Raw genomic sequence first — 26,089 nt, 5'->3', positions numbered from 1 at the left:
TTTGTGCAATCTTAGATTGCGCCCAAATTTATATTGATCAACGTGAAATTCAAACGGATCATGTTTCGATGTCGGTACAAAACTGAGTCCAAGAGAAAGCAATGATGATTCAGCTGTTGTTAGTTTATGATCAGAGAGGTTAAATATCAAGTTTAAATCCGCCTCCTGCATCCTCTTCGCCTTGTAACCCCCCGCCTTGTGTGTGACCTTGATCTTTTGGGTCTTGACTTACCAGTTGGTGGAAGAGACCCTGATGGCTCACTGTCTGAAGCGGTTGCAGACAAATTAGTATCTGATGTCTCAAATAGTTTTGTACGTGTTGATCTATGTGTTCTAGGGTTTCTTTTCTTTGTGGCATCCCCTGTGAGCAACCTGTACACTTGATGATTTTGTAATCGTTGTTTACTGTGCTCAATTTTTTCAGCTTAAATGCAATAAGATCACTTGTATATGAATCAATCTGCATCTATAGTCTACTACACTAGTTCTCACGTTTAGCATCCAAGATCAATTGTAGATTCATACTTTCAAATTGTACTATATCCTCCCTAACCTGTTTCAGTTCCACCCTGCTTATTTGATGCAAATTGCGCTATGGTTTGTGAGCACGTGATGTAACGAGTGACAGCAAACCCCCTTTGGTGGGCGGGCCGGGGGCGTGGCTGCTATGTCAGTCGAGGGGACCAAGGAGGCCAGTTAATTACAGCAGCTTGCCAAAGATCGCTACCACACTGCAAGGCACAAGGATGCCTGAATATTTAGAGTTTGGAATCACTATAGACACCAAACTAGGTGTACTAGAAACTGGTCATAATGTCATTATCATTATTTACATTATGTGGTCTTGCTATACACTGCATGATTTTAGACTTGAAGGTTGAAGGAGTAGGAATAGCTTATTAAAGATGCAAAGCTCTCTCAACTTGTGTCTGCCAATATTCACATCACACCTCCTGGAAAAGTATAATTTTCTATGATTACACCCAATTTTCCATAACTTAAGCTCATAAGTACCCAGTTCCTTTTGAAAAGGAAAAAAATAGTTTAGTTATTCCTGAAAAGTCAACTATAAATAAAATACAAACATTTTTACAGTCATCATGGTGCAAAGTACGGTACCTGCGGGTCATGAGGATATTAAGAAAGAAATAAAAAATATATTTCATTGATGAGAATGCACAGAGGACTGGCATAAAGCTGGCATAAAGTTTACAGAACCGACAGAGCTTTAAACAATCTGTGGAGATTAAAGACATCACTATTTTAAAAAGTGGATGTAAAACAGTACATGCAGTTTAGTGTAGTTTTAATTTGGCATGAGGTAATGTGCAGCCCCATTGTGCTCCGCTGAGTGTTTGTTTCAAGGCTCTTCTTGTCTTTACAGTTTGCTCTGGAATTGCTTTCTCCGGTCACAGATGAAGAGCTGTTACATGACTGGTTGAGTTCAGCATTAACAGGGATAGCCCATATAGTTCATGACTTGTGTCAGAGCTTAATACGCTATAAATGGGTGCTTGTGGTAAGAGTTATTTCGGGAACTGAAAACATGATCAGCAGTATAACAAAACAAGACTTTAAAAGCTTCATTTTGAGAACAATTGGACCACAGGGGAAATGGAAATATCAAGAGGGCTGATTCTAAAAGAATAAAAGCATATCTCACAGTATCATGCTGTGCTTACTGTAATGCTAGGCAAGCTCAATATAACTCAGCCCCCATATAGAAGGTTATTTAAAAGCACAAACAAATTTAACAATTAGAATATGTAAGTTTCCTCCTGAAATAAGACACAGATGGAAACAAAGTTGTGTACCCCACCTAATATCAGTACAATAATAAGGAAGTTACTCTATTAACTTGTCTTCTGCCTACTGGTAGGGGTCTATTCATCATAACTAAAAATTATCTGGAGGTAATTAGGTTTAGAACTCGCATGGATTTCTACCTAATTACCGGAGAAATTCATCATTCCTCCTCTCCTTAAGTATCTATTCCGAAAAGCTGTCATTTTTGCAATGACAGCTTTTCGGGAAATAGATAGTTTTCCCTGCTATACCAACCTTATCGCATCTGTAATCAGTGCTGTGCATGTGCTGTTCTGTTCACAAAGCGGTGCATGTCCAGCACAGATTACAGATGCGATAATTCTGTGTCCACCATCCCCACTCCCCCCCTTCACTTACATGGCCGGCTGTAGCCGCCGCCCCCGACCTCCTGCCCATCCCCGGGCTGCAGCGGACAGCACGGCAAGGCAGGGCAAGCTGAAGATTTTTTTAAAAAAAATGTATTTTGTTCTCTCAGCCGCAATGCTGTGAGAACACAGAGCAGCAGTCTGAGCTTAGGAAGGGACCAGAGTGACGGAGGGAGCTGGCAGAGGAGCCGCCCAGCTGGAAGCAGGTATGTGGTACCCGCTATACGCCACCTCAGCGTGGTGTATAGTAACACCATCAAATTCCGAAAATACATCATTTTTGGAATTTGATGAATAGCAAAATTTCCATATCCCCATACTAATGTGTGGGGAGTGTGCAAATTAACGCAGGGGAACTTAACCAGGAGATATCAGTGATATCTCCTGTGTTAAGTGCCTTCATGAATACTAAATTAACGGTAATTATGGAAAATGTCCTTTAAAACCATTATTTTAGGGTTGATGAATAGGCCCCTAAGTACATACATTTAAATAATTGTCTAATTTACTTGGATTACAGAGATTTTATCCATAATGTTTTAATTCTGCTTGATAATATCTGTATAATAATACCCCAATATTAAACTGTTCTATTATCACTATTTTGATATAAAGCTCTTTTTTCATGCCATTCACCTATTTTGCATTTAAAAATATTCGAATAAGCTCAGGCTGGATGTGCATACTATTGTACTACTGGAGCAGGATTTCCTGTTAGCTGTGATGACAGCTGGTAACATGTTTGGAGATGTGAGACACCTTAGAAGAAGCAGACAGAGAAGTAGCTTATGGCATGAGAGTAGGGGTAACGCATGCTGGTAGTTATGAGAAAAGGAGATGAATAGGATGTATTTAGAGAACAAATGGATGATCCACACTTTTTCCTGAATATTGATATCGTTTCTGGGATCTTTGAAACAAATTAATTTTAATTCAATGAATTCTTATGGAAGATCAATTTTTGTTTAGTGCTTTTTTGGTTAGCACTTCAGTATTCAAGAACGTCCAAACTATTACAGTACATCGTCATCTCTCCTTATTCATGGCAATAGCTCATGGCAGATAGTCACATCTTGTGTTAATCTTAAACTTTGTTGGAACAATTTTGGAGATTTCTGTAACACATTTACAATGATCCCTTAGGGAAAGCACCCCCTAGATATTTGACCAATGCTACAATTGTTTTTTTCCTCTAGCTTACATATCAAGTGTTCCCTGCACTTTTTATATGGTAAGCTTATTTGGGTAGTGTCATCTTTACCTTCTGTTTCATGTCATTGTATGTAAATTGTGTGTCACAGGCAACTTCAGATATGAGCCTGCAAGAAGTAGTTCCCAATGGCTGGTAGCTATGTGGCAAAACGGGGCTAAAATCCAAGTCCAAGTCATAGGTTTGGTACAGCACTGCAAAAGATAACCAAAGGTTTGTGCAGAGCCATAGTCAGGAATATAGCCAGGGGCATCAGAGCCAAAGGGTCATCAAACAAAGCCAGAGTGCAAGTCCAGGAAATCTAAAAAGCATTCAGGTACAGTAGCAGATCAAGGGTTACAGGTTAGACCACAATAAGTAGGCACAGGTATTACTGACTATGGGGTCTATTTATTAAGCAGTGTTAGGAGACAGAGTGAAAAGTGATGAGGTACCAGCCAATCAGCTCCTAACTGTCATCTCACAGGCTGTGTTTGAAAAATGACAGTTGGGAGCTGATTGGCTGGTACCTTATCACTTTTCACTCTGTCTCCTAACACTGCTTAGTAAATAGACCCCTATCTGTTTTATATACGTCTGTGGCCAGAAAGTGAGCAGATTGCCCAGCACAATGCAGGATACTCAAACATGCTGAATAAAGGTCTGAACCAGCAGCAGCTTCTGATGCTGGACTAGCAAGGATGCAGGTTTACAATCTGCAAGGTCCCAGTATTAAGTGTCGTGGGGCAGATCAGCACCTGTTTTGTGTGACTGTGACAGTGCGTGTGTCAAGATCCCTGCAATGTACAGCACTGCATAGTGAATCAACACATCAAATAGAGATTAATAATAGGCATTATTGGTTGACTATGCCTTCAAATTGATAGTTTCCCTTTAATATAAATTATATATCATGTAATATAAAATATGATATTATTACACATAGGTGCATGATTACCTCAGAAGGTTTGTCTAGCTGCTTAATACTTTGTTAATGCTGTAACATTCACAGGTGCACTGACAGTACTAGTCACAGTGTGCTCATCTATGCTTGTCATTGTATTATACAGCACTGACACATGTTTATAATAATCTTTCTTTGTTTAAGTTCATTTCTTTGGTAACTAAGTTAAACACACTTTTAGAATACAGGGAAATGGTTACAGTTTTTCTTTTAGTTCTTTGAGTGTCGACTTTAGTCTAGGTACTAAGATGTGAATGATGAGTTTACAATGTGATTTTCTCTTTGAAGTCTCTACACATGACACGTGTGAAATCTATAAACTGACTGCACTGGAGTCTTGTCTCTGGCTTTAAGTCAGGAATGCAATAAAAATATTTCACTCCAAAGGCAAACTAAAATTTGCAGTATATTACTGAGATGAATCCTTAATACTTTATTTACTCTTGTGTCTATTGTTAGGACTGCTGGTTAAAACTTATAAGGGTCTATGGGCCTGATTCAGACCCACTCACAAGTGCATAGCGCTCGCAAGCGGGTCGATGTTTGGCCTGTGCGCATGCACCGCGTCCGGCATGCGCGAACCCCAGCGAGTGACTGAAGTTCACTTGCTCTGGGGCTCGCTACAAGACGGGGCGGCTGTCGATGTTGATTGACAGCTCATCCCGTTTTGTAGTCGGGGAGGGGGGGTGGCTGCACAAATGAAGGCGTTCCCTTAGGAACGCCTGGTGTTTGTGGTCGGCCCTACTGACATCACTCGTGATGTCAGTAGTGGACTTCCTGCTCTATTAGAGCAGGGTATCCACACGGGCTTGCGAGAGCTGAGACCCTACCACAGGGTCTCCTCGCAAGCCCGATGGTCGTGATAATCGTGACCATCTCCAGCTCGCTCGCACAAGCTGTGGGTGGGTACCCACAGCTTAGCGAGCGGCCGGAGGAGAAAAAATAAATAAATAAATCCCTCCCCTGATTCAGAGCGAGCGCTCGCAAACAGCGAGAGGCTCTGAATCAGGCCCTATGTACTAATAATCTGGGACTAGTCATGATTATTATCTATCCTTCTTGCTGGGGATATTTTCATATTTAATGAAAATATCCCGGCTATGTACAAAAGGGCACTCGCAGGGACAGCGGTTGCGGTAACTGCTGTACCTGCGAGTTATATCCCCGGAAAATTGGAGAAGTCTTTCACAGAAGTGGCAAAAAGTGAAAGACTTCTCCGGGGAAAGCTGGCAGCTTCCGGAGCCGTCCAGGGGCTGCAGGAGAGAGATCATATGTACTAATAGCACAAAGCAGGAGATTTCACAGAAATATCCGGCAAAGTGCTAATTAGCACTGCAGATCAATGGGGACTACGATCTGACCCTTATGTACTAAACTCCAAAAAGTGAAGTTTAGCCCCGGTAGTTTACACCATCTTCAGATGGTGTAAACTACTGTCAGACTATGGGGGCTACAGGGGCAGGAGAGAGTTCTTTTGATTTCTCCCCTGCAGACCCTGGCCAGTTCCAAAAGCTGACGCTGTGCGCATGACTTATACCCCCAGCATTTATAACTCACGGGGACAGCGGTTACTGCAACCGTTGTCCCTGCGAGTTCCCTGTAGTACATAGCCGGGATACTTTTTATTAAAAATGAAAATATCCCCAGCGAGTTAGGTACATATACCCCTTAGTCTTTGAGAATAGAAAAATTATTATTAATAGTTTAGCACTTTTAAAGATATGCATAAATCCCTGAACATTTCTTTCACCATGTTTTACCTATATCCAGACTCAGAATTCATAAATCACGTTGAACACACAGCAATCACCAGCAAATTGGTAATTTGCAACCATTTAGTTCTAATAGCTGGACCCAATGCTAACCATTTATACTTCCTGTCAGCCATCTTACAACCTCTCTAGGAGAAGCAGAAAGAAGAACACAATGGTATACTGAGGGACATGAAGATGCTGGATCAGCACCTTCTCCTGATCCCCTCAGCAGCAGTGTCAGTGCAGCATCTGCTGTTATTCTCCCAAATATCGTGTATTTTAATTTATTGGATCAGGGCTGATGTCCCAAGCTATATTCCCTGGAGAGCAAACAGTGCATGTTTTCCAGGCCTCCTCACAGAATCACAAGTGAAATAATTAATATTTACACCTGTGGATTTTTTCAAATGTGTCAGTGAGTAATGATTACACCTGTGCACCTGCTAGGTGACCCGGAAAACGTAAACTGAGAGTTTGAGAACCACTGCTTTAAGAAAAACTGAGAAATCTACAAACAGACAATTTTCAAGGCCAAAAGTTTTGAGAAAGACACAAGTATTGGTTTTCACAAAGTTTTCTGCTTCAGTGGTTTTAGACCTTTTGGTATACTGAAGTAAAGTTACAAGCACTTCATAAGTGTCAAAGGCTTTTATTGACAATTACAAGTTTATGCAAAGAGTCAATATTTGCAGTGTTGACCCTTCGTTTTCAAGACCTCTGCAATTCGCCCTGGTATGCTGTCAATCATCTTCTGGGCCACATACTGACTGATGGCCGCCCATTCTTGCCTAATCAATGCTTGGAGTTTGTCAGAATTTGTGAGTTTTTGTTTGTCCACCCGCCTCTTGAGGACTGACCACAAGTTCTCAATGGGATTAAGGTCTGGGGAGTTTCCTGGCCATGGACCCAAAATTTAAATGTTTTGTTCCCCGAGCCACTTAGATATCACTTTTGCCTTATGGCAAGGTGCTACGTCATGCTGGAAAAGGCATTGTTCATCACCAAACTGTTCTTGGATGGTTGGGAGAAGTTGCTCTTGGAGGATGTTTTGGTACCATTCTTTATTCATGGTTGTGATCTTAGGCAAATTGTGAGTGAGCCCACTCCTTGGCTGAGAAGCAACCCCACACATGAATGGTCTCAGGATGCTTTACTGTTGGCATGACACAGGACTGATGGTAGCACTCACCTTTCCTTCTCCGGACACGTGTTTTTCCAGATGCCCATTCTATTCTAAAATGTGTTTTGATGGCAGTTTTGCAGCGGTTTTGGCCTTAGTAAATCTGCAGATAGCAAAACCACCGCCAAACCACAGTCAAAACACATTTTAGAATAGAATAGAACAGGGCTGTCATTTAGAAACTGCTGCAAAACCAAACCCGCTGGGTTTAGGATAGAATAGAAACTGCCACCAAACCGCCGGGGTTTAGAATAGAATAGAAACCGCCATCAAACCGCCGCTTAGTAAATTTTGCCCTGGGGGTAGTTTAAATCACACACCTGTAGAAATAGGGAGAATATTTTTTATATCTATTTCTTTTATAACACATACTATATTGCAAACTACTGTTTATTAATTTCTTCATGCAAACACAGGAAAAGAGCGCAAACATTGCATCAATAAAGAACAAAATGCATTGTGAGTAAAATAATTTATATATATGAAAATTATACTACCAATAATGCATTATGTTTTTAACAACTGATGCCATGGTGGTACTTCACTATGTCATTCTCTGTCATCACATTTGGGCAATTATCCTCAGAATAAAAACATTGAGTGAAGACAACCCTAAAGAATCACATTCAATCCCCCACAATTGAGTGAAGATAGCCCAAAAGGGTCATGTCCAATCTCCCACATTGGGGTAAAGTTAAATATATCAAACTTACACTGGGGGTAGTTTAATTCACACACCTAGGAGACAATTTTATATATATATATATTTTTTTTTTTTTTTCTTATAACACTACATGCAAAGCACTATTTATTAATTTCTATATGTCAACAATACAGGAAAAGATGGAATATATATATATATTTAATCTCTCTAATTTTAAATGTTTTTGATAGAAGAAGCCTGACACGCACTAGCAAATTCTTGAAAAAGACTGGTAAGAGCAGAGGTGAAAGAGGGAGACTGCAGAACATTCACTATTGATGTTTGTGTCAGAGCAGGAGGCTAGGAGAGAGAAGCAGATTGTACAGCAGCAGTGGCTGATGGCGCCCCCCTCTGTTGGTTCAGTCATGGTGGCTCGCTTGACACCCCACTGTTTGACACTGATATCTACACACAGATTGCTTTGGGTTGTTTACAACTGCTAATGTTTGCCACCATTTACACGTTGTTCAGTTCCAGATAATTTGGATAAGCATAAATCAGCAGCACTTTGTTACCACTACCACTACTATGGCTTCTTTCATTGTACAATGTAGTGATGTGAGGTTGTCTCAGCACATTTGCCTTTTTGCCCAGGTTGATACATTTGCATCCTGATCTGACCACTATTGACAATGTAACAAGATTAACTGTTCATCCTCATCATCCCTTTGAGAATGATACAATCACAGTACTGCTATATCATAGTCCTCATCTTCTGACTGCTTAATATAGTCATCTGCACCTAATTGAGCTTTAAGATGTACTTCATTTCCCTGACTGCTGTAATCTAACATACTGTACTAAAAGCCCTCACAAATGTGACTGGAATAAAAGTAGTGAGATGGTTTCATAAATACAGTGTTGGAGAATTCACAAGTGTCTTTATCATCTGCTGGTCTGCTAACATGTGCTAGCCAGTCCATAACGCTACCTGTTAAAAACCGGGTAGTGACATGCGGTGCCTGACTGCACGTCCCTGAAGTCGGGACTATGGATTTCTCTTTTTTTATTGGCTATTATGTCTATAAATTACTTTGCCAGTGATGAGTAAAATTCTCCCATCTCTATAGATATCTCTGCCTTGGTAGTTTCAAAATTACATTTGTTAAGTCCTTCCCTCATGTCCATCTGAAACTCTTTCTACTCCTTTCAAACAAGACAGCTGTAAATGGGATGATAGAGATTTACAAGATTCCTTATTTGTTATGGTAGTTGTACCAGTGGGACACTAAACCCCCAAAATTAAAAACATTTCATGTTAAAGTAACCTTGGAGAACTTTCAGAAGACTTGGATAAGACTGCAACCATTTTTGAGGAGACCATTTGTGTATGTGATCAACCATTGATCTGAGAAGGTGTCATGGAATTTATGAGAGCTCATTCCCATAGTGAAGCCCAGCATAGTGACAAGCCCTCTTCCTGTTGACATAAAAGCGATCAGAAGAATATGGCTTCTAAAACAAAATCTCTCAGTGTAAATAGAATAGTGTTGTTTAAGAACAGTTTTCACATAATAGTGTCTGTGACAGGAAATGACCCTTCATCATAGTGTACTATGAAAAATAACAATAGTGAACCTAAACTGAAAGATGGATATATTGTTAGAATTTGATGTCCTCTTACTAAGGTGTTGGTTCCCTGAGTCCCTGGTCGCTGCTGTTAAGCATCAAAACAAGGGTAATTTAGTAAACAACTGGCAGCATTACAATTGTAATTTGTGCTGAGGTTATTTTGAGAGGTTTTCAGCAATGAGCAGTTTGTAAAAATACATAATGCAAATAGAGAATTTTATTAGCCTGCACTGCATATTGTCCAGTTGTTTTAGCTGGACAGCAAAATAGTTGAAATCAAATACAAGTAATAGATTTTGTTAGAAACAGCAAGCCAGCTGTGCAGTTAGCCTGGTAGGATATAAAGTACAGTATATGTCACATAGGCATCTTACTTTATATCCTACCATGGACTGTCTCTCATGTGTTGCTGATCATTCATTAGGATAAAGCAGGAATCTGGACTCATTAATAATAAATATTACTGCGCTGGATGTTCAGTTGTTCTCAATATATATTAAATATACAGTAATGCTCTCTATTATGTAGACAAAAAGGCTTGTTTGAATGTCACAAATAAATATTTAATTCTAATACATTAGCACAAAACATATAACATTTATACATGCAACATTTACAATACTAAAATAGGTAACTAGTCACACCTGGTGCGACCTCTTGGTATAAATATGATAATCACAAAAAGCTTCAAAGAAAAGATTTTCAAAAAGTAGAAAAATGTAAAGATTTCATAAGTTCCTTGGAATACTAAAGTCCAAAGCATTTGCTATTATGTATCACTTTGGTTCATAAATAATTATCCAATTGAAGGTGTGTAGCAAAGCAATATGTTTCCACCTTGGCAGCCTCACAGATGAACCAGCAAGCCTGTCATTAATAAATGAATAATGTGTGAATGCAATCTGTGAACACTGGCATCCCAGCAGTTCACCAGTGAGCTTGCATGCTCTGTCGTCAGCGCCGTAGCAGGATGGCAGTGTGCACTGTGCTGCACTGCCGCCCCTCTTGCTCGCCCCGCCCCCTCCTTCCCATAAGCGCTTACCTTTTCATCCGGCCGTCAGGTGGAGGGCGGGGATTTCTTTAAAGTTACTCTGCTCTGCCACGTAGCACTCCAGGAGGTATCTTCCTGAAGACCTACAGAGCCCGGCAGGTAGCGGCTGGTGACCTTGCAGGATTCCACCCCGTGCGGAGGTACCAGCAGCACCACTCTCCCTACGGCCCTGTCTGCCATTAAGATGTGTATTACCTCAGTCTTATAGTAGATATTAATCAGCACCTCAAGGTAATAGTGGCCACTCGGAGGTGCATGATCCAGACACCGCTTCCCTTTTCTCTCACCAAGAAAGACCCAATCATGTGTGGGACGAAACGCGTTGACGTCATCACCTCCAGTACACTTGTTTCCTGCTAGTACCTTGGAACCACAACGTTTGGTGAGAGCAGCCATTCATCACTACAGCAGCCGTCAATCACTCCTGAGAAGCCAGTCAATACCTCCAGCTGCTATCCCACGGCAGGGAAGTGGCGTCTGGATCACGCAACTCCGAGTGGCCACAATTACCTTGAGGTGCTGATTAATATCTACAGGCCCCCATACACGGGATGATTTGAAAATGTACGACACCTCGTTACGTTTTCAAGTTTCGTCCGATGCATCGCAGCATGCTGTAAATGGTATACGACGCATCTTACAAGTTGCTTCGTTTACCTATTTACAGCACGACGCGCATCGTATTGGAATCGTCTATGAAACCCCTATTTTTCACACGATCGGTCGTTACGATCAGTCAAAAATGGCCAGATTGTGTGAAAAATCACCCCGTGTATGTGGGCCTAGGTAATACACATCTTAACGGCAGAGCATGCAAGTTCACTAGTGAACTGCTGGGACGCCAGTGTTCACAGATTGCATTCACACATTATTCATTCATTAATGACAGGCTTGCTGGTTCATCTGTGAGGCTGCCAAGGTGGAAACATATTGCTACACACCTTCAATTGGATACTTATTTATGAACCAAAGTGATACATAATAGCAAATGCTTTTTGGACTTTACTTTCCAAGGAACTTAAGAAATATTAAAATTTTTCTACTTTTTGAAGTTCTTATCTTTGAAGCTTTTTGTGATTATCATATATATATATACCAAGAGGTCGCACCAGGTGTGACTAGTTACCTATTTTAGTATTGTAAATTTTGTATGTATAAATGTTATATGTTTTGTGCTAATGTATTATAATTAAATATTTATTTGTGACATTCAAACAAGCCTTTTTGTCTACAGGGATGTAGTCAGGAAGCCGACGGTCTAAATGTCGACCGCCGGCTTCCCGACTGTCTAATCCCAGCAAGGTACTAATGGCAGGCGTTGAAATCCCAATGCCTGTCACTAGACCTACGCCAGGAGCCTGGCATACCGAACGAAGATAAGCCGGGCGCCGGGCGTGGCAGCCGCGCGGGGGGGGAGGGTTAGGTTAGGCAGCCCCCCGGGAGGGTTAGGCTAGGGGAAGAGGGGTTATGGTTTGGCACCCCCGGGGGAGGTTAGGGTTAGGCACCCCCCCGGAAGACTTAGGTTTAGGCTGCGGGGAATGGGGGGTTAGGTTTAGGCACTTAGGGGGGGCTTAGGGTTAGGCACTTGGGGGGGAGGTTAGGGTTAGGCACCCCTAAGGGAGGGTTAGGGTTAGGGTAGGGAATTAGGTTAGCGGTACTTACCTGAATTAGCGATTGGATCTTCACCCCTGCCGGGCTTCCGCTGTCGGGATTTGAACCACCGGCCGTGCGGCCGGCGGTAAAACCTACTACGCCCTTATCTACATAATAGAGAGCATTACTATATATTTCATATATATTGAGAACAACTGAACATCCAGCGCAGTAATATTTTTTATTAATTTGTTTAGAATTATACCGTGGGGTCCTAACTAGACCTTCATTACTTGCAGCAGGTGTTTAGTATAACCACATTTCAGCACCAGGAACTGCAGTTTTTTACTGCTCTGTGTGTTATGAATTTAGACTCCACTCCAATTGCTACCCAGCCTTTAAATAACTGCCTTGCCATTTGACCTGTGCCAGTGATCGTTCCTGATCAGTGGTAACTCTCTGTGCTCTTGATCAGTTTGATGTTCTGATTGACTTTGGCTGATCCTGTTTTGCTGCCATGACTTTGCAGTGTTCCTGACTATTCTTCTGCTTTAGCCCTTGATATTAGCAGGTGCCTGCTATGATGGAGTTATTGTGCTTGTCGACATTCAAAGTGTCAACAAGCAGTATGTGGACGCTGGAAGGCAGACACGGAGACATTGGCAAGTATAACATTCTACTTAACAGCATTTACGCCCGCCGACAGTACAATTGTAACCATGATGAATTACCATCATTGTTACAGTTGTATTGCTGTCATTCGTACATTTTTTAAAGTAGCATGTTACACTTGCTGACATCCCGGCACCTGCCTTCCGGGGTCCACATACTCTTTGTAGATGTTTTGATTGTAGATAAGGTGTACTGTATGTAACCCTGCTATAAAGCTCCATCCCCTCAGACCTCTCCAAGTGTCCCCAAGATCTTTCCGCATGTCCTCAGACCTCCCCTCATGTTAAAATAAATAAACAATTAAAAGCAGTTGAAAAATATAAAAAAAATATTTTAAAAACTGCAAAAGATTAAAACAATACTATAAAGATGAAAAAGGAATAAAGGATTTTTAAAAGTGAGAATAAGCCCTAATGGATTAGTGATGTAAAATTATGCTTACTTGTCATTCGTATTTCGTAGGGGTCTATGTACTAAGTCTGGGGAGAGATAAAGTGGACGGAGATACAGTACCAACCAATCAGCTCCTAACTGTCACTTTGCAGGCTGTTTTTGAAATTGACTGTTAGGAGCCGATTGGTTGTTACTTTATCTCCGTCCACTTTATCTCTCTCCAAGGCTTAGTACATAGACCCCTTAGATTGTTATGAGGCATTCAAAGCGGTTGATGCTCCGTTCATCCACGCCACATCTGATCTTCAGCCACCAGCCAGGCGATGAGTGGCAGAGGCACACATGGCATAAATGGGAAGAGGCACACATGGGGTGAGAGGCATAGATAAGGTGAGGGGGCTGAGGCACAGATTCTGTATGGGAAAGGCTGAGACACAAATTATAAGGGGACAGTGGGACAGGCTGCAATTTGTAAAGTAGTTATGTGCACTCAGCTACTACATAGCCTTGCTTTGTGTGGTGCAATGCACATTATCCTGCTGCACAGCCAATGGATGCATGGGGGCCTGGGGGAAAAGAATGAGAGCTGGGGACGGGGCAGCTGCAGATGCTGTGGAAGGAAATTTGATCCAGTGTGGGGGAGATTGGCCGAGGGGAAGACCTGACTGAGAGACGGAGGCCATAGTGTAGCTACCTGCATCAATATCTGTCCGTGCTGAAGAAGACAATGATCTCAGCTGGAAACAGCTTCTGATTCACAGAACCAGGAGCAAGTTTGCAATCAGGGGTCATTGGAGTCACCAGGCCCCTCCTGTCTGCCGAGACCCCATACAGTTGTACCACCAGACAGTGCTTGCCACCTCTTGACAGAAGTTGGTTTCCTTGTACCAGTAGTATTATCATTAGTATTACTGTGTGTTGCGTTTCTGCGGAACCTCTGACAATTTCAGACCGTGACATCGCTCCCAGGGGGCTGGAGCAGGAGGAGATCCAGCGTGCACAGAAAGGGATGCAGTTGGAGGGCACGGTCAACCATGTCAGCTAAAGCCCAGCTGGCTGCAGTTGTATCCCATATGACTGTGCCAGGTAAGTGGTTAATACATACAGGCGAATGTTTTTTATTACCATGAATAGTGGCAATCCGAAATTACAACTATTGGTTCTATAACCTAATAATTGAAAAATATGTCCCTAATCCTTTAGAATTGCACTACCCATAGACAAGCCATTACTACTCAAGCTGTAGTCCTGGAGGCATCTAAATCAATAATAACCGCATAGAAGGTTTTTTCTTTCAATAGCTGGTAAAGTACTTTTTTGTAGTAATCCGCCTACAAATCATTATTTCCTTTGCAAACTCTGGGCCTGATTCAGACCCGCTCGCGAGCGCTGAGCGTTCGCAAGCGGGTCGATGTTGGGCCAGTGCGCATGCGCACGACGGACCCGGCTCCGTCGTGCGCATGCGCGAGACCCGGATAGCGACAGGCAAGCCGTCGCTATGAGTCTCGGTACAAAGGCGGCGTGCTGTCGATGGTGAGTGACAGCACGCTCCCTTTGGTGGGCGTGCCGTTGGCGTGGCTGGCCAGACGGAGGCGTTCCCATGGGAACGCCTACCATCTGGGGTCGGCCCCACTGACATCACAAGTGATGTCAGTGGGAGTGCTTTTGGCTCTGATAGAGCCAAAAGCACTCCATGGCTTGCAGCAGACGAGACCCTACCACAAGGCTCTCATCGCAAGCCCGATGGTTGCAATGGTCTTGACCATCGCGACCATCTTTTTGGCCGCTCGCTATAGCTGTGGGTGGTCACCCACAACTATGTGAGCGGCCAGGAGGCCGCTCTAAAAAAGAGAAGGACGGCCCTGATTCAGAGTGAGCGCTCTAAAGAGGAAACTAGTATGGCTGCCAGACACAAATACAGACGTTTAGTATGTCAAACAATGAGAGGGAGTAGGGGGGAGAATGGGGGAGGATGTGAAAATAGAATCCAGAGGGGAGTTCCAAATACCCTCTGCTCATTACATCATGTGCCATGCTACAGTTATATACGTTAAAAAAGGCATATATTTTGTTCATGAGATTGCTACTTTGTAGCAGTTTTGTTCAAAAAGTGATTTGGCAGATTCAGATATTATCAAATTATTAATTTCATCTCTTATCTAAATTTATTCTTATAGTCAAGGGCACCAAGAAAATTATCATGCCCTTGCACTCACTTAGAAGAGCATGATGGGTTGGCAATGCCCCGACGTGAATACGTAGTACCTCAGTCATCAGATCTCTGCTCATGGGGCAAGGCCCATGAACTTGGGGGTGTGACTGCTCCTCCCTGATAGTGCTGGGTACTGTGTGCTCATCCCCCTCCCACTCACGACGCCCCTGCCTAAACTTGACCATACTTATCTGATGACACTTCCATGGTCTAACCTAAAAATGATGGGGTGTTAACTTTTAATACATTATACAGCACTGTCTTATTTCGAGATCTAGTTGAAGCATTGTATGTGGGTAGGAACAATAACAACTAATGTTTAAGGCATCCTGACAACCTATAAATAGTAAACATGAGGTGAGTAATGATTCATACAAATATCAAGTGACCGGTCATGTCTGAATGCAAGTGTACCATCTCTATAGATAAAAATATTTATCACTCACATGAAAAATATATGTGAATCAAATTACTAATATATGTCGTTTACTGGAGCAAAGTTCAGCATCCTTGATCTAGAACATTTTGTATTTAGAATTGGCAAATATGTCATCCACATTGATTAAATAACAGTAATAGGTTCTTTATAAGGCTTTGTGCTGCTCAGTAAGTTTTGCAATATATGTCCAGTGTGATGGATGGTCCTGGGGTTTCTCTTAAAGGAGTGCACATTAAATAAACAGTAAACTATACATTAAACAAGTACAGTACATAGATGTCTGATCTTCTTTCTGTACAATCTAAAATCAATGATCTGAAGAGAAATGTCATAATGCCACACGATAACATTTTCACAGTAAGCATTGTATTGCTCTATGGTATTTAGATTATGTTTTCATTTTTGCTTTTTCAGAATGACTATCGCAAACTATCTATGCAATGCAAGGACTTTGTGGTCGGGGTCCTGGATTTGTGCCGGGATTCTGAAGAGGTTGAGGCTATCTTAAATGGTGATGTGGATGCTGATCCCATGGAATCCCTAAGACACAGACCTTCGCTTAGCCGAGTTAAACTTGCCATTAAGTATGAAGTTAAGAAGGTAAGTGTGCCTTGTGCCAGTTATCAGAAACGGACACGAACACATGAAATCATTTTGTAAAAGTTTTCTATCACTGAAGAGAGCATTGCATTAAACACATGGGAGATTGATCTGCACAGTGATGTCAGTTGGGCAAGACCTTGTAGTGAAATATTTTCATTGTCCCATCATTATGTGATACATTTTTATAAACAGAACAGCAATTATTATTGACGCGCTATAGGAATATTCCAAAAGGCAGCTGTGATTCTACATAACTAGAATGGATTATTTCATTTTCTTATACACTAGAATGTTACAGTGTGAACAGACAAACATACTAGTGTGCTTTAAAACACAGCGCCGTAATAGGGCTTTTCTGCGCCCTGCTCCGCTTGATGTCATATACTTAGGGGGCGTGGCCAGCAGCACTGGGAGTCACAGCACTGATCAGAGCATCCTCAGGATGCTCCGGGGGGCTGTAAGAACTGCAGCGTGCAGTGTGGCAACTATGGGACTGATTCATTATGGAGCACAACTGCGATTACACATGCAATCGGCCGATTGTTGCGTTCTGCGCATGCGTATTCATTGCAGTGCGGAAAATAGCCACTTAGGAAGTGCCGTTTGTGGATAGTGGCGGGGGGTGTTCGGCGAAACGCAGGTGTGCCAGTGCATTTGAACACCATTGCAGGGTTGTGCATAAATAATCCACTGTGATGCCATACGCAGCTCGAGTGTGATGATGTTATCAATTAATGAGTAAGGTCAGAGCTTGTGCAAGCATGTGTGAGGCTGCGATGGTACTCGATGTTACCGATGGTTTTGCAGTCTTGCTAAACATTACGGATGTGTGTAAGGTAAAGTGGGCGTCACTGTGTAGTGCTGCCTCGTCATAGTGATCACAATGGATTAGCATATCATCACAGCCAGACTGCGTGCGTAATTGCAGCCGTGATCGCAGTTGTGATCCGTAGTGAATCAGGCCCTATGTCATCTGCTGCAGTGAAGTCTTAGTTAAAGGCAGTGCAAAACAAACCATCAAAAGACATAGGGCCTGATTCAGCCAGGAACGCAGTTACTAATATGCATACAATTGGCTGATTGTTGCGCTCTGTGCGAACTAGCTATTGCAATCGGGGCTGCGATCACAGTGACTGCGCAGACCCATCCTAGAGTGATCGACAGGAAGTGCCGCTTGTGGGTGGCAACGAGAGGATGGTCGGGCAAACATAGGCATGCCAGTGTGTTTCAACGCCATTGCAGGGGCATGCATAATTTATCCACTGCTATGGCCTACGCAGTGTGAAGACTCATAGTGTGCGTGGTTGTTAGCAATTTCTGAGTAAGGTCAGAGCTTGTGCAAGTGTGCGTGAGTCTGCGATGGTACTCGGTTGTACTGGTGTGTGGTACGTTAAGTGGGCGTCCTTGTATAGTGCTGCGAGGGAATAGCGAACGCAATGGATTAGCATACTATCACAGTTGAACTGTGTGCATAATCGCTATTGCGATCCGCAGTTCCGTACAGTAGTGAATCAGGCCCATAATCATCAAGCGAAGAACAAAGGATTAGCACCTGGATGAAGTGTAACAAATAAAAATAGAATAAATAAACATATGTGTGTGAGTGTGTGTGTGTGTGTTTACTTGACAGTGATGCAATTAAAGCACAGACATATAGGGCCTAATATAATAGGGTGAGAGGTTAGAAAATGTGTTTAGCAGTAATCTCTCACATTGGTCGAGTTTTATCTTCAAAATGTGAAACATCTGGATGAGAGTTTAAACCTTGAGAGTTTTTTGAGTACAAAAACATGAGAGTTTGCATGTTCTCAGACCGAGTGTAAAAAGTGTGAGAGATTACTGCTAACCTCTCAGATTTTCGAAACTCTCACCCTATTACATTTACACCCATAGGGCTTAATTCTGAGTTGGACACGGATTATTGTAAACTGCGCATGCTGCCAAGTCGCACTAGACATGTCTTCAAAGTCTGTGCACACAGAATCGCAGTTGGGCGTTCATGCGCAGTGACTGGGAGGTGGCTATTCGGATGCACGGAGATGGTCTGTCTTATGGGCATGTTATGGGAGTATCACAGGCGTGTAATTGAAGTTGTTGTGAACTCAGATGCATAATTGGGGTGGGAGGGTTAGGTTTAGGGAGCGTAGCGCGGTTAGGGTTAGATTTTGGGGGGGAGGCTAGGGTTAAGCACTCCTAGGGGGGAGGATTAGGGTTAGCCACCCCTGGGGGGAGGTTAGAGTTAGTCACCACCCTGGGGAGGGTTAGGTTTAGGGTGCAGTAAGGGGGGGTTAGGGTTAGCTACCCCTGGGGATGTTAGGGTCAGGCACTAGGGAGGGAGGTTAGGCACCACTAAGGGTTAGGGGTGGGAGAGGGGGTAGGGAGAGGGTACTTACCTGCTCTGTCAGGACCTTCTCCCTTCGGGCTGCCGGCGTCGGGATATGAACCAGTGGCTATTCAGCCATCGGGACTTCATACCATTCCGTCAAACTATATCAATTTGTAACAATAAAGGTGCTAGTCTTAATTAAATCCATTTAATGTAATCTCATACAAAGCCCATAGGAGAACTCTGCAAGATAATCCAATAAAGGGAAAATAATTATATTCCAAAGATTAATAACATCTGTTTTTCCTAAATCCCCTTGTGATGGGACTTTCTCAAATCAACAGGATTTATTATGTGTTGTAAGTAATTGCGATCAATCAAAAGCTTGCCAGCATTCCACATAATGACATTAAAGCAGCTTGTGTAATATTACATGTTATTTAGAAGTTGCTCCATAGGATCAATAATTGCTAATACTGTAATCATACCATCAGTTATCAAATACTCAGTACTAATGGTTTTCACTTAGGAACATTCTATCTTCTGTCTGTCTATCTATCTATCTATCTCATATCTATCTATCTATCTATCTATCTATCTATCTATCTATCTATCTATCTATCTATCTATCTATCTCTTTTTTCCTGTTTGTTTTATTTCATTAGAGCCGCTATTTTCTTTTTAACCTGTATTGGCAGTACGAATAGTGCTTGATTGTGTTTGCTTGTTTAAATAATACTTTGGTCTGCACACACAAAATACTATGTAATAAGATCTGAATTATTGCATTTTACAGACAGAGAGGTGAGAGGGCTTTGGCCCTCATTCAGAGCCGTTCGCTATTTGTGGTCGCTCGTTTAAAAACAAGGGGTGGCTATTCAAATGATCCGTACGCACATTGCAGTCTGTTCACACCTCTAAGTCTGAACGAGCGAGCAAAACATACGCTCGTTTATTTGTTAAAAACGCCCCCTGGCCGCTCGCATCCTACGTCATGTCCGCTATTTATTAGATTAATCGAGTACATCGACCAGCGTATGAACTGCTCGCTATTCTTGTGGTTGGTGTTTGCTACCACAAATTTGCGAGCAGTTCTGGCTATAAAATAACCCAGTGACGTGGTCACTGACGCTGCTGTTTTAAATATGCACACCCATAAAACGCCCGTTTTGACCTTTAAGCACGCCTGCGTTCGGATCTCCACTCCCCATTTTCAAGCACCTTCCCCTGTTACCACCCACATACGCCTCATTCTGTCACTCAAAATAGCAGGCACTCGCTATATTGCGTACCAACGATTTTCGGCCGCACTGACTGGTTCGCGCATGCGTACTAAAAACCGTACGCATGCGCAGATGTGCAAACATCGCTCGGAACGAGCGTACTGCCGCTAACGAGCGGCTCTGAATGAGGGCCTTTGTTTGCAAGTTTACAATCCATAGGATAACTAATACATGAGTATTAGAGCTTTACGTATATTGTAAATTGTTCCAGCCAGATTGCAAAGATCTTGGTAGGCTATACTGTGTACTGGGGAAGTAAATGGGTTGGATAGCTTATGGTGGGTGATTCTGGAAATTGATAAGTTTGTCTAAAGAGGAATGCTTGAAAGTTTAGAGACTAGAGGAAAGTCTTGTTGTGCATGGAAGAACATTCCACAGAGAGTGCAGCCCGAAAAAAGTCCCGTAACTGTGAATGGGAGCAGATAATGAATGTGGATGAGAGACACAATCTTGTTCAGACTGTAGAGGATGAGTGGGAGATATTTTACATAAGCAAATAGATGTATGGAAATATAGTTTTGTTTAAAGGCTTATGTAAGAATAAGTATTTTATATTGATTTGGGGAAAATATGGGCAACCTATAGGGACTGACAGAACAGCAGTAGAAGAACGTTTTGCGAGTAAACTCAATGTAGCTGCTGTATTCAAAACAGATTGTAGTTTTAGTTTACATAGTTAATTTACGCTGTGTGGGATAAAGTGACCACATACTGTAATCGAATTCTCATACCATTTAGTTTAAAGCGTTTTTAAAGAGACTTAATAAGATATGGGATAGATAAAATTAGTTATGCGTACATGCGACGTGCATGTTTTGGTAAAAAACAATGTCACTCCCATACTTAAAATCTGTTATTGTAAAAACCTCAAGAGACACAGGGGTCTATTTATTAAAATGTGGCAATAAGAAAGCACTCTTTTCTAGCCAAGGCCTGTGATGACTGCTTGTAAAATTTACAAAATTTCTAATTTGAACTTACTAGTTGTTGGTAGTTAAACTAGATAATAATTTAAGAACCTTGAACTGAGAGGTTAAATCAGAAACATTTCACTGTGATGTGGATAAAATAAAAAGTAAAAACTCTCAAATTATTCCGTATCAGTCAGTAGATTCAAATAATTCCCTATATTTCAGATGTAGTCATTGCGAGCCTTGGCTAAAAAGGAATTGTACATTAAAGAGCAGAGATGATTAATATATTAAGTTAGTTAAGGATGGATTTATAATCATTCTGAATAGAGTTTTTCAACGTGCTCCTAATGATGAAGGTACCTCTCATTTACCTCTCATTTATTTCAGCTTGGTGTCAAAATTAAATACCATATCATATCAAATAAAGACAATTATTAATAAAAGCTCTCTTATTCTTGAACAAGGTCCAATTTCAAGTTTTAATATTTAATAGTTTTAACATTATTTTTAAATGTAACTAAAATCTTAAGAAAAAAAATTGGTAATTGTTTTAAAAACGTTTAAGAAAAATGATGATCCTCAAGATGACACTTGGCTACTGAGAAACCCAAACCGATGTTATCATTGAAATAAAACATGATGCACCACCTGTGTGCCACTATAATACATCTCCCCATTTGTAGTTACTCGGACACACAAAGTATCTTCCATTATTTCTCAGGAGATATTCAGAATTATGGATTTTATGAACTGTGATACCTCATTTGTGATTTATCTTCTGCTGTGTCTCTTCCTCATTACAATGTATAGTGAGAACAAGAGCTGTTAAATTCTGCTTTATGGGGCACAACACAAATACCACATATAAATGAACTGCACACAGTATTTCACAGCATTTCCGTCTATACCACAATGCTAATCCTTTATGTATAAACTTATAACACTAGAACATATTAAAATAAACCCCAAAAGATGGAGAACGATATAACGCAGACACTAGTTTTTTACGCTTTGCATGCTGCATCACGAGTCATAAAAGTTTACAAGTTTTTTTATGTTGCTTTCTTGTCACTTTTAGTTAAAATTTCATCCCCACTTCAGTACACTATCGTATGTTCCTCTAGTCTTTACTTATGCCTTAACTTGTTCTTAAGACATTTGTCTATTCTTTACATCCAAATTTGAGTCATGAAAGTAGTCGATAAAAAGTTTCTACAGTGTGTAGCAATGGAGTACTCAACCCCCCCCCCCCACACACACACACACACAAACAGGACAAAAGACCAGGCCACAGTACAGTCCCATGAAGTCAGGATGTTTGGGATGTTTGGGAGTTTTGGGAGTTATGCTTACCACACATTGTCTGTCACTGGTATTGTGGCAGATCCTCACAAATGAAGAGTAAAAGAAGCACACTGTCTTCTGAGTCTTCTCTGCCCCTGCTGGGGTTTTTTCTTCTTCTCTGCTTGTCACTGGTTTAGGGTTTCTTCACCCCTTCCCCCCTCATCCTCCTCTTTTACTCATGTTTTATAGTCAGTTTTGGAACCACCAGTCTCCATGATTATGCAAGCCACAGGCTGAGTGGGTGTCAGTGGTAGATCAGCTGGGCACTTCAGGTAAGCTGTTACATGCTGTGGTAATTGCAGAAGTATGACAGCTGTGTCGTCTTTCATGTCCAGTGATTCTTTTGGTATTTACTTGGACGTGCATCTAGGCAGGCAAATGTAGAAGGCACAGCAGACATATGTCCAGTCATTGTGCTGGCATTCCAACTCTCCAAGCGAGTAGTTCTGGCTGAGCTGCTAGGAACTTGGGTGGCATTGTATGGAGTGATAACAGCAGTGTTGCGCAGCTTGCATTCTAGAATGCGTGAATGCATTAGATGGGGGAAGTATGTGAGCATCTTTGCGCTCACATCCAAAGCCAAGAAGAAGCTTGCTGCAGCTCGGCGCCAAGGTGGCATAGGTAAAGACATGTATCGCTCCTAAACTAACTGGTTGGGGGGGTCATGTTGCTCTTTTTGGTCTGTTATTTAGAGACTCACCATGAAGAACATTCTAATGTACTTAAGTATTTTCATATGACCCATTGCATTTTCAAATCCTCCAGGTGTTTGATGAGCTTACATTGAAGAGTATAGATACAAAGCAGGCTATCATGGGCTTTTGGTGCAAAGGTCTAGTTAGACATCATGCAACTACCATGTCATGCTGGCTTCCGGGTTTACCCAGATGGTGTATACTATACTATAATACTGTAGTTTGTAAATTTCAGGGACTGATGTGAGTGGCCAAATATTCTCTGTAAAACGCTGCAGAATATGTGTGCGCTGTATGAAAAAAAAAAATTGGTGCTGTCATAGACTGTGTCATTTTTTTTGGAAGGTTTTCATGTTTCGATGGTGGGGTTGTGCCATCAGGTATGCCCCAACGTCTGCATTCAAGTTGCCTCTGGTGATTCAAGACATGGTTATGTAGAAAGTTTGGTTTGGTGCCATGGCTGGCCCTTTTGCTATTTTTCCTTTAGCAGAATTGGGCATTTTCCTGGTTGGTGTTGTCCCTAATAAGGCGGCAGGTACGTTTTGATTGATATATAATCTTACTTGGTTGGTTCTTCAATAAATGATGCAATCCATATGGATGCATATCAGGTTGGCTACCTATTATTGGACAGTGCTTTGGAGATTATTTGCTCCACAGCTCTAGGAGTACTGAAGGGAAAGATTAATATTGAATCAGCCTTTCAATTCCTGCCTTTGTATCTGGATTTGTTATGGTTCATTAGGCTTCAAATTGCATGGTGGCTTCTATATATACAAATGTATGCCTATGGGATGTTCCACCTCATGTGCTTTTTTTGAACATTTTAGCACATTTTTTATTGGTGTGTGGAGACTGCTACAGGAAATCAGGGAGTAGCACATTATTTGGGCAATTTCCTGGTGGCTGGCACTGCTGTTTCCGACTAAGGGTTACTCTTTTTTTCAGTTTTGGCGCTATTTGGGCCTTTGAAGCTCCCATTGCATGTGATAAAACAGGAGATCAAAACACACATTTCATGTATTTGGGTATCAAATTGATACTCAAGTGTCTTGCTGATTACTGCCTGTGAATATGGTTGCTAAGCATGTTTCCATTGCTGACGTGTTGTGTTTGAAGAAGTTGGCACTTCGATAGTTGCAGTCTTTGCTTGGCTCATTCAATTTTGCCTACCAGATAATACCAATGAGGAAGGTACTTTGCTGAAAGATGGAGAGGGCTACTGTGGGGTGGAATACCCTCTTCACCACACCAGGCTTTCAGCTGAGATCAACAGGAATCTTCAGGTATGGGATTTTCTTTTTTTGCAGTATTTTAATAGAGTCCTTTCCTGACAGTCACCTGTTCGGAGCAACTCACAAATCCTACTGTTCACAGATGCTGCAGGAGCTTCTGGATTTGGCGGGTCCTTGGACAGGTCATGGTGTTAAGGAGGGTCTGACTAAGAACCTCCTTTTATTAGATATTAAAGCTTTTTCCCAGTGTGGTGCCACTGGAGATTTGGCTTGAGTTTTTGCCCAACTCGAGCATTATTTTTAATACAACATGTGGTTGGTCATGTGATTAGTCAGCAGAAAGCGTCCCTGCTGCTGGCTGTTTGTCCCCTTGCTTAGTTTTGTGCTACTTGTGCCCTAATATTTTGTTTTGGGTGCGACATGTCCCACGTGCAGGGCCATCTCTTCCATTGGGCTTGATGGGCAGTTGCCCAAGGGCCCGACACTTGTAGGGGCCCGCTAACCCACCCCCTGCAGCCGGGGCCAGTTGGTAAATTCGTGATATTTTTATAAGCCGGCTGCCGGTGCACTGTATTCTGATCTAACTTCCCCCCCCCCCGGTGATGAGTACTCACCTCAGTCCCAGTTTCACTTCATCCGCTGGCTTCAGAACAGTCAGATCAGTCAGAACAGTCAGATCAGTCTCTCTGCATGTGTGGGAGGTCTGATGGGCATGCAGGAGGGTTTAATTTTATTGACCATTTACATTTTTTTCCAGTGAATGGGTGGGTAAGGGCCCCAGTGCATTGCTTTGCCCAGGGCACACACTGCTGTTAAGACAACCCTGCCCACATGTCAAGAATTCATGACAGAGATCTCCAGATTTAATTAGGTTCAGTTTAGGGAACTTACGCCCAACACACCTGATGCTTGTCCTTCTTATGTGTGGACGGTTATCAGACCAGCATGGAAGAATTGTGCCATAGCCCAAAAGTACACTGTCATCTTATCGCGCTGCCTTGGATAAATGGGATGCTTTTTGTGCATTCAGTGACTCTGATTGTAAGTCAGTTCATCAACTGATGTATTCCTATATGTGGGTCCTTTATTTGTCATTGATTATGACCAAGATTTACATGTTTTTTTTTGTTTTACTTTATTTGACATTAGAATATTTTGTGTTGATCAGAGGTGAGAATTCCCAACTAAATAAATTGTATTCCCATGCTAAATACTAAAAGTTCACTTCACCAAGTATTTGCTTCCGCAAAGGAATTATTCTCCCATTTAACAACTAATGTATGGTGGAGAAAATTGGTGATGCACCCAGAGTCAATACAATATTGCAAAAAAACTCCAAGAGAAAAAGAGACTCTTTTTTTGGGGCACTCTTATTATGGATTATGTCAATTACGAAAAATTGAACCTTTATTTGGTCCTATTGAAACAGTATCTAGTAGTTTTCCCTTTTCGTGTTAACAAAAAAGAGCTGACATATAAGACCTAATGAGTCGACATATAAATGTCTAAACCATGCAAAACAAATGTCATTATTAGTACTCATAAATCAACACATTACGTAACACATAGGAGTAACTTCATAATCAAATTGTGTGTCGCTAAAACATGTGTCATACGACACCAGGAGCTGTATTGCAGTCCCAGGTTGTGCACCCACCCAGTCTGCTCATTGCAGATGTGCATTTCACCGCTGGTGGCTTGATCACTGCCCATACTTCAATGGAACAAGGGCCTATTTTTGTTATAAGTGTCATCCTAGATATTTTTCTCTGGTT

General features: G+C 41.8%; 1 protein-coding gene across 2 annotated transcripts in view; it reads left to right on the top strand.

The window, feature by feature from the left end:
• The window catches only part of TRPC3 (transient receptor potential cation channel subfamily C member 3), a 239,097-nt gene that overhangs the window by 130,306 nt on the left and 82,702 nt on the right, over positions 1 to 26,089 (top strand). For both annotated transcript variants that reach the window (XM_088452253.1, XM_088452252.1), the window contains exon 3: positions 16,329 to 16,514. In XM_088452253.1, coding sequence (XP_088308379.1) covers positions 16,329 to 16,514 — 186 coding nt within the window. The remainder of the gene's footprint in view (positions 1 to 16,328; positions 16,515 to 26,089) is intronic.

The sequence above is a fragment of the Taudactylus pleione genome, unplaced genomic scaffold (genome assembly GCF_031769625.1).
Source record: "Taudactylus pleione unplaced genomic scaffold, aTauple2 ptg000036l, whole genome shotgun sequence".
NCBI lineage: Eukaryota > Metazoa > Chordata > Amphibia > Anura > Myobatrachidae > Taudactylus > Taudactylus pleione.
The sequence above is the reverse complement of the archived record's forward strand: the minus strand, read 5'-3'. Positions and strand labels throughout refer to the sequence as shown.